This window comes from Nipponia nippon, unplaced genomic scaffold, assembly GCF_047370975.1.
Source record: "Nipponia nippon isolate SJK-2023a ecotype South Korea unplaced genomic scaffold, ASM4737097v1 scaffold_44, whole genome shotgun sequence".
Taxonomy (NCBI): domain Eukaryota; kingdom Metazoa; phylum Chordata; class Aves; order Pelecaniformes; family Threskiornithidae; genus Nipponia; species Nipponia nippon.
In genome coordinates this window covers 1,191,093-1,203,903 of record NW_028262363.1, presented here as the reverse complement: position 1 = coordinate 1,203,903, position 12,811 = coordinate 1,191,093, and the positions used below count along the sequence as shown (strand labels likewise).

Genomic DNA, 12,811 nt, shown 5'->3' with positions numbered 1-12,811 from the left:
GCTGAAGTAGCTCAGCTGGGAGAGCGTTAGACTGAAGATCTCAAGGTCCCTGGTTCAACCCCGGGCTTCAGCAATCATTTTCTCCCTTCCATGTTTGCAAAGCCCATTTGCCTTCTTCCAACCTGCCCCAGCCCTGCTTGCTCCTTCACCTCTTGCCAGAGCACCATCGCGGCTCTGTAGCTGTAGATCTGTGGCTTAGAAGGAGCCTTCCTCCAGCACCAACAGGCCCCAGTCTCCCCCAGGTCAGGACTCTCCCTTCAGTGCTCCTCCAGGCTGGTCTCCAGCTGTCCCTCCTTCCCTGCTCCACAGGGATCGAGATCTCTCCTCTGCGGGGTCTCTGCAAAGACCCTGTCTCTCTCCTCTTTGTCATTCTCAGTGGTGCACAGACTGGTCCCATCCTCACACACCTCCTTCACCTGGACCCCATTTCCCAGACCAAGACCACCATCCCCGCAGTCCCAGGGAGACGCACTCCCTGGAGCTGAGGCCTCAATGGCGGCATCCTCCCTCCGGAGGGAGCTCTGTCCCAGTAAGACCTCTCATGTGCCCAGGACAGCTGACAAAGCCCTGCTGAGGATCATCCGCTGTAGTGCATGGCCACCAGTCTTGCTCAGTCACACGCTGTCCTGAGCAGTTTCTTGGCCCTCCCTTGCCCCCCTCCTGCAATGACTGATGAAACATCTATGTGCTCCTCTCTGGGCATCAGCAGGGAGATACACAGCACAGGGGGGATCCCTCTGGGGCCCCACATCAACAGCCCTCTGCACCAGCTCCTCCCTGCTGCAAGGGCACAAGTTGGGACAGAAATGCCAGCACTGGCTCTCTTGGGGTTTAGCAGGGAAGGTCACCAACTCTCACACTGTGCCTTCACAACAGCCCCAGATCAACCACTCAGCATCGTTTTTACTCTCCAGATTTACCTTCCTCTGCATGTCCTGGCATCGCACACGCTTCTGTGTTCTCCATCCCCTCTGCACCTATGGACCCAGGGCCCATAGCACAAGTGTCTCAACTGTGCCCACTTTCCTTACCGAAACCTTCTCACCCACCACTGTCCAGCCCAGCTGCAGCCCCTCACAGCCATCAGGCCCTGCCCAGAGGAAGAAAGACCTGTTCTTGAGCTCCAACAACCTGCTGCAGTGCCCTCTTGCAACCTCTTGCTGCTACAAAATCCTGCTCACCCATCAGGAACACAATGACAACTGCAACCCAGGCCATCCCCCTCTGCTTCCAGTCTCAGCCTCTCCCCAGTCAACCACTCAGGTCAAGGAATGGCACATACGGGACTGTAGTCCCACAGCAATGTGCATGTCCTGGCCCCCTGCAGATCTGCTGCCTCATAGCCAGCTCCCTGGCAATGCACCTCCAGAGAAGTTTGGCTTTCTTTGTGAATGAGTGCAGTGAGAGGGAGAGACTCTCTGTCCGAGCAAGGTTACTGTCTGGCCAGCTTTGAGCATGAGCTTGAAAATGCTTGGCTGTAGGGACAGAGCCTGCAGGACTCTCACTGCTCCCAAAGAGTCCTTCTAGGTTGTTCCTGAGCAAGAACAGGAGAGTCACTGAGAAGGACGGGCCCTGGGGCCATGTGTGCAAAGCAGACTGGATGAGCAGCCCATCCCCTTACCTCCTCCACTCCACCACTCCAGAAGGTCACGGTGACTGCGGTCTGGTTTTGATTCCCCCAAGCCCTCTCTGCCAGGCCGGGGCTCAGTGGGGAACAACTCTATGGCACTGGGCGACACAATTGCCCCAGCTGTAGCACCACGAGGACACCACCCCTGCGTGTGGCCAAACCGTCGGCCTTTCAGTTAACAGCTGACCATGCTCACCCACCCTGCCACAGAGACCCTTAGCCCCAGGGAGAGGGAAGCTTGCCCTTCCCCCCACCTGCAGGGATGCTGGGGGGCAGAGGGGTGCAGGGGGAGGCCCAGCGCCTGGATGAGGGGCTGTGAGCTTTCTGCTCCTGTGTCCCCGCCACTGTCATACCTGCTGGGGCTGGCTGGGGTGTCCAGGGCACCGCGGGCACCATAGGGCTAACTTCTGTGAGGCCACAGCCCAGGGCTCACCCACCACAGCAGCTCTGTCGTGGCCTCTCTGCGTGGGACCAGCATGGCCCAGGTAGGGCCTGGCGGAAAGACCAATGGGGAACCCAGAGGTAAAGTGATGGGCACTCACAGGACCTTGGAGAGAGCCATTTTGGCTGGAAACTGTGGCTGGCAGGATGGCAATGTCTCTCTCAGCAGGAATATTCCCCAGGGACCAGGGGCTCAACAGGGCTGTTCTTGTCATAGACACGTCACGGGAGGAGAGTGTCTCTCCTGCTGGCAGGTGTCAAGGGGATGGAGCTCAGCAGCAGAGCACCCTCTCTGCAGGTTGGAGGTCCTGGGTTCGATCCCCTGCATCTCCAAGGGTGCTGTTTCCCTGACTCCCCAGCCTCAGGCAGGTACAGGCTGGAGCTGGAGCACTGGTCCTCTCCAGGCACTGTGGGCCTGCCCTGCCCACCCAGGGCCTGGCTGTGGGGGGAGGAGGGCTGTGCTGCTTTTGAGCCCCCTCTCAGAAGAGAGGCAGGCAGCTGTGCTGGACCTGAGCTCAGGTCACTGCCCTGCACCACAGACCCACCCACCCAGCGCCCAGGGACAGTGCTTGGCAGCAGAGCCCTGTGGGGAGAGCTCAGGGAGGGGAGAGACACCAGCAGCACACTAGGAATCCTTCCTGGCTGCAGGAGAGAGGTGGTGTGAGGGTGCGGGGGCCCTTTGGGACCAGAGCCACACTGCCCTGCTGGCTTTGCAGGGGTAAGGGTCTGAGATTGTGCTGTCTGCAGGTAGAGATCCCAGACCCCGTGGGAAGCACCCCGCTGTGCCAGCAGGGAGGGGTGTCTGAGCTGGAGGAGCCGGGACAGGCCTGTGGGACTCCCAGCTGGAGGAATGACATTTCCTGCCCTGACCCTGTCTCCAGGTCCTTTTCCCTCTGCCATCATCACTGGCTTGAGCAGAGCCACAGCTTTGGGAACCTGGTGCAGAGGAGTTGAGGCCAGTGCCCACCTCTTGTTCCTGGGGGGTTTGGAGTCTCCTTCCACCCCACGGCAGTGAGAACAAGGAGGCAGAGGCCTGTCCACAGCCGTGCACAAGTGGGGAGGGCCAGGAGATGGTGCCTTGGCTGCTCCCTCAGCAAAAACACCCGAAACCAAAATGGGTTGTGAGACATGGCCTTTCACCTGCAGGGTCTCCGGCACCTGGGAAAAATGGGCCCAAATTCAAAGAAATAAAGTACAAAAGTAAAGCAAAGATAAAGAGGGTTGGAGATATCTTCTGAACACAGGACAGTGGGCACCAGTACGGACACTGACATGTGGACTCAAGCCACCACAGGCAGGGTCTGGGGAGAAGAGCCCGGGTCTGCCCCATGCCACCTCCCCACCAGCTCTGCCCTCCCCAGCTCTAATATTTCTCCCTTACTCTGGCACCTGCCAGAGCTTTGCCTCCTCCTCCTCAGGGAGATGAGCCACAGGCCCTGGGGGTGTCTGAGGGGGCAGCACACCCGAGCAGAGAGAGCCCGTTTCATGGCATTTTGGGGCCTGAACAATCCCGCCCTGCAGGCTGGGTCTGTGCTCTGGAGCAAGGCAGGATCAGCACTGTGCCCCAGATCTGGGCTTGCTCCTGCAGCTCCCGAGGACCTACCCGAGGGCGTGACAGTGAGACCCCAACCCTCTGCACTGCTGCCCCACACTGGGCAAAGCAAGGCTGTGGGACATCCACAGGAGAGCAGTGTTTCCAGGGCGACACCCCCAAGGGGATGGGTGACACACATGGGCACTGCAAACACAGCCTCCATCCCATGGGAAACCCCCACCGGGGCAGGCTCCAGCCCTGCATCTCCACAGGGAGAGATGGGCTCAGGGCTGGGGATGGAGGGGCTGGCTTGGGACCGGGGGCTGCCAGCAGGAAAGCTCTAGGGACCGGGGCAGAGGGGTGTGTGAGCCTGGGCTCCCCCTGGGACCCCCCAGGGTCACCCCAGGGCTGGAGGAGCTCCCAGCAGGGAATGGGGCAACACTGCTGTGGGAGAGGAAAGAGCAACTGGGGAACCCCAAGGTGAAGAGATGGGCACTCATGGGACCTTGGAGAGAGACATTTTGGCTGGAAACTGTGGCTGGCAGGATGGAAATGTCTCTGTCAGCAGGAATATTCCCCAGGGACCAGGGGCTCTCACAGCCCCACAACCTGACCCCAAGACTGCTGTCCCTGAGATGTGCCCCTTCCCCACCACCATGTCTTTGTGCTGTGCTCCTCCCAATCAGCCTCAGGGAGACACCCCAACATCGGGCCAGGCAAGCACCAGCTCTGGCTCAAACCCCTAAAGGCTTTTAATAAGAACAAATGTGGAGGCACGATGCAAAAACAAGGGAACAAATATAGAGGAAATGCCCGGCTGTTTCTGCTGCCTGTGGGAAAAGGGAGATGGTTCCCTGGTGCTCACGGCTCTCCCAGCTGCACAGACCTCTCCTCCCTCCTGGCTGCACCCAGCTGCATGGCAGGGACGGGCTCTCCTGGCGCGGGGCTCAGGGACTGTTGTGCACTGAGCTCCGGTGGCACAGCCTGTGTGTCCTCAGGGGGATGTGCCAGAGACACCTCTTCAGCATCGTCATAGCCTGTGCTCTCTGGGGACAGGGACCAGGCATCTCCCTCAGCTCCAGGGGCCCCAGCACGTCTCTGGGAGCACAGCTTTGCCCCTGCAAGCAGCAAGGCAGGCACTGCACGTTCACCCCATGGGGTGCCCCTCCTGCTCTGTACATCACCTTCCTCCCTTCTGCTCACCAGTCCTGAGACGTTCAGCTCCCTCTCCCACCCCTGGGCCCCCAAGGAAAATTCCTGGGCCACAATCCCTCATCCCAAAATTTTGGGCCTTTCAGTACAACGATTCATCCGGCACCAGGGATGGCAGCCCAGGATCCGGCAGCGCTCTCTTGCCCTCTCACCTCCAGGTGCATCCCTGGGTCCTGCTGCCTCCTCTGGTGCCCTGGCCATTTCCCAGTCTCCCTGCCCAGGGGCACGATCCTCCCCAGGCTCAGAAACCTCCCTGGCATCATCATAGCCATCCGCTGGGTCACCTCCGGGCAGGACAGGGACGTCTGAAAGGAGAGGGGAGCTGGTGACAGGGAGAAGATACATTTGCAGAGCAGAGGATGGGAGGATGCACAGGGACATGGGGCTCAGACACCCCCATGTCCTCCCCAACTCCGACAGAGACACTCAGTGACACCGCTGTTCTTCCCATGTCTGCAGGGAGGAGAGATCCACTCCTTCCCGCACCCTATTACCTGCTGCTGATCCCGGACCAGCCTCCTCCTTGCTGTCCCCGGGGTAGGGCTGCAGCTTGGTCAGGGACCCCTCTGAAGAGAAGCCTGGAGAGAGGCGCAGCGGCTGTTAGGGGAGTGCGCTCTGCTGACCAGGCTTGTGGCCAGTGCTGCTGGGGACGGGGCACCCACAGAGGCAGGGCTGAGTGGGGAGAAGAGCTCAGGACTCACCCTGCTCCCCTGGGACAAACCCTGTCTCAAAGGGGCTCCCAGAGCTGCCCCGGGACAGCCCCTTCCCTCCCCCCTCACGTGTCCCAGAGGGGTGCAGGGACAGGCAGAGAGGGGCTGTCCCCAGCTGGGACGGGAAGAACTGGTGGGGAGGAAGCTCCTCTCTTGGGCCCAGGACCTGGCTGCTCTCCCCACAGCCCCCACAGCCTCAGCACTGCAGGGACCATGGGCCAGGGGACTGCAGGGGTCAGCCATGGGTGGGGATGAGGGGGAAGAGCCTGGCAGATGTGCCCCCTGGGAGGAACCCACACCCACCTGAGCCACTGAACCTCGCCTGCTTCTCCCACGCCGGGCTGTAACCGATCTCCTCATACACGGCCTCAGGGAAGGGCTCCCAAGCTCTCCCAGAGCCTGTGGACAGCAGCAGGGCTGGCCCAGGGACAGGCAGAGACAGGACGGGATCCCACTCTGCTCCCCCAGCTTTGGTCCTCTGGGCCAGCAGACGGCTATCGCCAGAGCGCAGTCCCGCTACGTGAGCCCAGCTCTGCCATTTCTGTCCTCAACCCATTCCTAATTCCCCCCGTGTCTGCACTCTCTCTGCCCCTTGCTGCTGGTGGCTCATGGTCAGGCAGTCAAGGAGGCGGTGCATGGGAATGAAGGCAGCACACACCCTTATCCCCCCAGCTCTGCCTGTGCCACTCACTCACACCTCACAGCACCCCTGGCCTTGCCAGGAGGCACCTTTCCCCACCACCCACCTCCGCGCCCAGCCCTGGCGCTTCGCACTTGCCCGGCCAGGAGGGCCAGGACAAGGCAGAGAAGGGCCCCCAGGATGATGCAGATGATGACGGGCAATGAGACTCTCCCGCTGACGGTCGGACGGCCCCGGGTGGGATCTGCATGGCAGGAGCAAAAAAGGGCAGCACCAGGCCTGGGAGAGATGGGGGGCTGAGACACCCCAGTCCTGACCCCCATTACACCAGGGGTAGATGACCCCAGGAGTGAGTGATGAGGAAGATCCCACCCTGATGGGGAAATGTCAGCCCTCCCCAATGCCCCCACCCCACTGCTATCCCAGTGCCTGGAGTTTCACATCCCGGCAAGGAGCCCCTTCCCTCCCACCATGGGTCACAGCTGGCCCTGAGAAGACCCAGTACCATCGGGGAGGACAGGTTACCTGGTCGGGGGGTTGGTGCTGCTGTCGTGGGTGCAGCTGTAGAAGAGGAGAAGGAGAGCTGGGCTGAGAGGGTGGGTGTGCAGGTACCAGGGAGCTTCCTCTCTCACACGTCATGTGTGTGTGTGTGTGCATGTATCCCTGACACATCCCACCCAAATTGCCCTTCCTGCAGTTTTGCAGGTCAGGGTGGCCAGGACAGAGCCCAGGGCCCTGCTCTGGCTATTGGGCAGGATGGCACAGGCAGCCCAGGAGATGCCCCTGTAACAGCCCCTGTGGGCCCTGTCTCTGCGCTTGACTGTGCCCAGCAGGGAGCAGGAGCCGGGGGGATGCTGGTGCCCAGGGAGCTCCGAATTACCATTGCAGGTGATGTGGGTCTCGTCTCGCAGGTCATCACACGACTGTGGGTCCCAGGGAGCAGAAGGACACTGCCAGAAGGAGCTGTGTCTCTCCCCACACTCCACGCGATCCAGCCAGGTGAGGCCAGACACCCTACCATAGGGCAGGCGTGTTTCCAGGGTCCCTCCATCCCCACAGCCCAGCTCCTTGCATGCCAGCGACACCGTTTGGGGAGTCATTGAGTTGGAGCAAACGGTCCCCCATTTCCCATTGTAGAACACCTGCAGGCGCCCGGAGCAGTTGGTGCTGTTGTGCAGCCTCAAGGCCATGAAATCTGGGAGGAAAGACCCCAGAGGGGAACAGGCTGCTCTGGGGCTATGGGAGCAGAGAAGCCTCTTCACCCCCCAGGCCCTCAGCCAGGCAGAGGCACGGCCAGCAAGTCACCCTTTTGCTGGGGCAGAGAGAAGTCCCTGACGGACAGACACCCATGCCCTCCCCGCTAAGCCTTGGGGACAGCTCAGCTTACAAGGGGCCCCCAGTGGGACCGAGGGGGTTCGTGCATGGGTGTCCCCAGGACAGGCTCAGGCAGGGGCTCAGAGGCAGCCAGGGACAGCCTCGGCCGTTGCTGGATCTCCCCTCCTCCCGGCCTCCCCGGGCACTGGGCTCCCACCACAGCTCCCAGCACAGACCTGAGCAGACGACTCCTGCATCCTCATTGTGCCCACAGTCGTGCTGCCCCCAGGACCCTGCCGGGCAGTCCCAGACAGCAGCTTCGGCCCCGGAGCAGTTCACGCTCTCCAGCCATATCTGACCGGAGCCTTCCCCAAACCGAGCGGAGCCAACCGCCTCCACCGCCCCTCCGCAGCCCAGCTGGTGGCAAACGACGGCGGCATCAGACAGGTCCCAGCCGTCATCGCAGACAGTCCCCCAGCTGCCCTGGTGGTAGATCTCCACTCTGCCAGCACAGCGCCCGGGCCCGTTCACCAGCCGGACCTGCCGGCTCCCTGCAGCAGGAAGAAACCCCAGCTGCCCTCAGGGGCCGGCTGCCCACCCAGCCCAGAGCCTGGGGGGCCTGTGCAGTGCCACTCACCCCAGCAAACGACCCCCACGTCCTCTGCAATCCCTGCTGCCAGCGCGCTCTCAGGCACGGAGGTGTTGCAGAGGGTCAGGTTGGCCTCGTGCCCTGCGCACCGGACCCCTCGCAGCCCCACGGGACCCGTCCCTCTCTGAGGCTTCGGGGGGTTGTAGGTTCTCTCTGCCTCTCCGCACCGCAGCTGCCGGCACACCACGCTGGCCTCCTGCATGTCCCACTGCTCATCCAGGACTCGGCCCCACGTCCCGCGCTGCAAGATCTCCACTCGCCCGTCGCACCGGCTCCCTCCACCCACCAGCCGCAGGGATGTGGAGCTGCCTGGGCCTGGGGAGAGCAGCCATGCCCCAGCCCTCAGCACCACCAGACAGCCCACAAACCTGCAGCACCTCTCCAGGCTCTCCAACCCTCACAACCCCCTGCAGCTCACCCGCCTGCCCCCAGCCCTCTGCGGTCAGCTTCAGGAGCAGCTTTCCACAGGCTTGGTTCCCCAGTCCCTGAGCCTTCCTGAGCAAGACACTCTCTTGGCTCTTGGTGGGGCAGAGCCACCCAACACGTCCCTGCTGAGGCAGATGGGGCAGCTCCCGCAGGAGGGAGCAGCAGCCGGCGGTGGCCTGGGGACAGGCAGCCCCAGGACAAGCCTTGCCCCACCTCAGCGCTGCCATTGGCACTGCTGAGCCATGGGGCAGAGCACCCACGCCTCTGCCCCTCTGCATCCCTGGGCATCTGGGCCTGGGAGCCTGTGTCCCTGGCAGGGAGCAGAGCAAGGGGGGCCTTCCCGATCAAACAGGACAGGACTGGGACTTGTGCTGACCAGAAGCGAGGGCAAAGCCCAGCCCTGCTCTGTAGTTCACACCCAGGCCTGCTGCTGGGGGCACCTGGGCAGCCCCCACGGGTGTGGGATTGGGCTCTGTGGGGGTCTCTGTGGGGCTGGGACAGAGCTGTGTGCAGCCAGAGGGATGGAGCTGAAGCCAGGATTTCTGAAGGGAGAAATGCAGGCCGGTGCTGCCATGGGGTCCCTCGCTTTGGGTGGCCATGTCACACCCAAGGGACAAATGGAGTTAACACAGCGCTGTCCCAGCACTCACCTGAGCAAATGACAGCAGCATCGTTCTCATGGGAGCATGGTGAGGCCCCCAGGGCGGTCACTGGGCACTGTCCCAGGTGGGCTTCAGTCCCATCACAGTGGAATGAGTCTCTCCAGACAGGTCCCGTGCCTCTCCCAAAATGCCCTCCTCTGGGAATGGACTCAGCAAACCCGCAGTCGAGGTGACGACAGAGAACGTGGGCGTCCGAGAGATCCCAGCGGGAGGCACAGAGGGTGCCCCAGGACCCCAGCACATAGACCTCCACCCTCCCCTCACACGCCGTGCTGCCGTTCACCAGCCTGAACCCTGTGTCATCAGGAACAGGGAAGAATGAGAGAGGGTGGACTTGTACTCTCGCTTAGTTGGCAGAACGCCTGCCTTTCTCCTCTTTCTGCCTGATTTTAAGGCTGCAGACAACCCCATCACCCCTTCTGTCCTCACACCCAGCACAGCATGGCACTGTCCCTGCCCTGCTCCCCTTGGCCCCAGCACACCCCCAGATATGGAACACCCCACCCCGAGTCCTTACGTGTACAGGTGACACCAGCGGCGTTCGTGCGGGTGCAGGGCTGGTCTCGGGGGGATCCCCTGGGGCAGGAGAAGAGGAAGGATTCATTCCCCACACACTGCAGCTCTCTGTCCCACATGGCACCAACACCTTCTCCAAAGTGAGCTGCCCTGGGCACAGGCAGGGCTGCACCACACTGCAACTCCCTGCAGACCACGTCGGCAGCTTTGGGACCAAAGTCTGAGTCACAGACAGGTTTCCACTGGTTCCCATCGCGGATCTCCACGCGTCCTGAGCAGGGGCTCTCCCCTCCGACCAGCTGGACAAATCCTGGAGCAAGCAAAGTCCCCAGAGAGTTCCCAGAGCCCTCTGGCAGTTACATGCCCACGTCCCACCTGGTCTGCAAGGTGGCCACAGGCACAGAGCCCCACGACCCTCCCAGCAGCTCCCAGTGGCTGCTGATGGCTCAAACACACCAGGGACACCCTGCCACTCCTCAGACATCAGCACAGCACTTGTGGCCTTGCTTCTCTCCCAAACCCCCAGCCGTAGGCACTGCTCAGACAAACTGCTGCCATTTTGGAGACCCTGGGCTTCCTGGCAGCGCTCCGAGCACTTGGGGCCCAGGGAGACTGGCCAAGGCACTGTTGGCTGCTGCAGCCTGATCTGCCCACTGAGCTCAGGGCCTGGCTGAGGAACCCTTGGAATCGCTAGAAACACACCCTTCTCTCAGGGCAGTCTCAGGCTGTTGGGGCACTGCTGTTAGATGGGCCATTTCACGGGGTACAGCTATGGCACAGCTCTAGGTATAGTGGGTGTCTGTGCCAGCCCCCCACTCTGGCACCTGCCCGGGGAGGGGTCCTCAGCCAGGGCCAGAGTGCACTGCCAGGCACGCACATCCCCACCAACGGCCAGGCAGAGGGCAGGAGAGCGGGCAGAGGGGCAGCCCTGCGCTGACACGAGCTCCCCGTGCAAGGACAGGCACCGAGGACAGTGCAAGGGCTGGCAAAGCCCCTGTGGCACAGGGCAGCCGGGGCTGGGGTAGGCAGGAGAGGCTGGGTAGCGGGTCAGCACTGACAGCACGGGGCCATGTCCACGTGGGCTGGCTCTCGCGGGGTGACCCTGGGAGAGGAATGGGGTGCTGTGTGCCCCTCTGCTCCTCTGCCCAAGGCCAGCGCTTTCCCCTGCTGAGCAGCCCCTTTGCTTAGGCCGAGGGACTCATGCCTGCCAGGAGGCACAGCCCAAAGGTCCCCGGCCACTCTGCACCCTTCCCTGGGGCTGTGGGTGGCCGCATGAGCAGCTCTCGGTGCCTCTGGCATGGGGGGACCTGGCCCCTGGCAATGCCAGACAGGTCCTGGCTGAATGGGAGGAGAAAGATGGGCACCAACAGACACCAAGGGGCAGGGAGGGGGTTTCACCTGAGCCCCAGGCACCAACGGAGTCTGGGCTGAGCCCCCTCAGGGACCAGGAAGGGTGTGCGCACCCAGGGTGGGCTCTCACGGGGCTTTCCTCAGGCACTGGCAGAAGCAGCAACATCTGTCCCAGCTCAGCAGTGCGACCGCCACACTGGGCCCTGATCTGGTGTCTACTCATTTCTTCCTGAGGGCACAGCCAGTTCCCTCCCTGCATCCTGGCCTCAAAGGTGGGGGATGGGCTGACCCCTTACCTGAACACGTCACTCCAGCATCCCAACGGTGATCACAGTTGTGTTTACCCCATCCACGGTGTCTGCAGTCAGACAGGGCAGACTCGGTGCCACCACAGCCAACATCATCCATCCAAATGGGGCCAGATCCTGGCCCAAAGTGTGCGTACTGAGGAGCTTCAACAGCAGACCCACAGCCCAGCTGCTTACAAACCACTGCAGCATCGTCCATGTCCCAGGAGTCACTACACACGGTCCCCCACTGGCCCTGGTGTTTCACCTCCACTCTCCCAGCACAGCGCCTGCCGCCAGCCTCCAGCCTCACCTCCGCAGCCCCTTCAAACACCAAAACACGGGACCGGTCAGGAGAGGGCCGAGCCCCAGACTGCAGGTCTGGGAGTCGAGTCACAGCACCAGGCTGGGAGCCCTCTCCCCCCTGAGCTGTCCCTGGGGAAGTGTGGCGGTCCCTCCTCTCCCCACAGGCGGTGCAGGCTGGAGGGGCCAACTCCAGCCCTGCTGGGCCATTCGCTGGCCCACAGCCCTTGGCACCTCCTCCCACTCCAACAGCCCCCTGCCCATGCCCACCCACACACCGTGCCCCCAGGCCCTGCACAGGGCACCGTCTCCTCCCCAGCCAAGCACACCCTGGAAAGCCCCATGCCCCCAGGCCCGCAGCTTCCCCTGCCCACCACCTGCCCTGCCACCACCCAAACCCACACCACCCCCAGGGCTTCCCATGTCCTCAGGGAGCACCGAGATGATCCCAAGGGTCCCCCTAAGCCACATCCCCTCCTTGTGCCAGGCATCAGCCCAACACCTGTGCTTGGCCGGAGCCCCCAGGAGGGAAACTTCTCTGCCACCTGTGGGTGCACACAGCCCAGGCCCCTTCTCTCTGTGGGGCACGAACTGCCTTCCTGGGGTCGGGGTTCCCCTGCACCCTGGGGCAGGGAGCAGCACACAAACCCTCTGGGGCACCCTGGAGATTGGCTGTGCCCTAGGGATCACTGAGTGCTGCCATCACCACCTGGGCCACTGCCAGCCTCAGGGGCACAGACCTGGGGTACAAGGGGTCCCAAAAGGGTCACCCAGGATGGGGGTGTCCATAAATGCAGGCAGGCACAGGCTGCCTTAAACACAGAGAGGCAGAGGGAAAGGCAGAAGGTCCACGGACCTGAGCACCTTCTGACCCTTTTCTGAGCGGAGCCTGGAAAGAAACCCCATTCCCAAAGGGATCCCGATGACCCCGCTGGTACCCGCTGACCCTGGGCTGTGAGACAAGGGAACTGGCACTTACCCCTGCACAGCTGCACCCAGAGGAGCAGCCACAGCACCCGAGGGGACAGGACTGCCTCCATCCCCATCCTGAGCCTCCTGCCCTGCTGGCACAGCCCTGCTGCACCCCACTCCCTGCCACGGCTCCTGGGGACTCACGGGGACAACGACGATGGGAGG

The 12,811-nt window shown here is 62.6% G+C and overlaps 1 protein-coding gene and 1 non-coding gene across 2 annotated transcripts; one reads left to right on the top strand and one right to left on the bottom strand.

Moving 5' to 3' along the window:
- On the top strand, positions 1 to 73 carry TRNAF-GAA (transfer RNA phenylalanine (anticodon GAA)). Its single transcript has one exon. It is a non-coding gene; the product is annotated as a tRNA-Phe (tRNA).
- A 4,273-nt stretch (positions 74 to 4,346) lies between these two features.
- On the bottom strand, positions 4,347 to 12,765 carry LOC148052812 (scavenger receptor cysteine-rich type 1 protein M130-like). Its single transcript, XM_087778561.1, has 13 exons — positions 12,654 to 12,765; positions 11,381 to 11,695; positions 9,736 to 10,044; positions 9,207 to 9,512; positions 8,119 to 8,445; positions 7,718 to 8,032; positions 7,048 to 7,362; positions 6,693 to 6,728; positions 6,274 to 6,411; positions 5,831 to 5,926; positions 5,312 to 5,395; positions 4,970 to 5,122; positions 4,347 to 4,651 (listed from the first exon to the last, which is right to left on the bottom strand). The coding sequence occupies exons 1-13, from the start codon at positions 12,718 to 12,720 to the stop codon at positions 4,467 to 4,469; spliced, it is 2,646 nt and encodes an 881-aa protein (XP_087634687.1). The 5' UTR covers positions 12,721 to 12,765; the 3' UTR covers positions 4,347 to 4,466.
- Positions 12,766 to 12,811: the final 46 nt, after the last annotated feature.

Coding starts and splice junctions, on each gene's coding strand:
- LOC148052812 (XM_087778561.1), bottom strand. CDS start 12,720: ATGGGGATGGAGGCAGTCCTGTCCCCTCGGGTGCTGTGGCTGCTCCTC. Junction 8,033..8,118: donor CGTGGGGGTCGTTTGCTGGG/GTGAGTGGCACT, acceptor TTCCTGCTGCAG/GGAGCCGGCAGGTCCGGCTG. Junction 4,652..4,969: donor ACCCAGGGATGCACCTGGAG/GTGAGAGGGCAA, acceptor CCCTGTCCCCAG/AGAGCACAGGCTATGACGAT.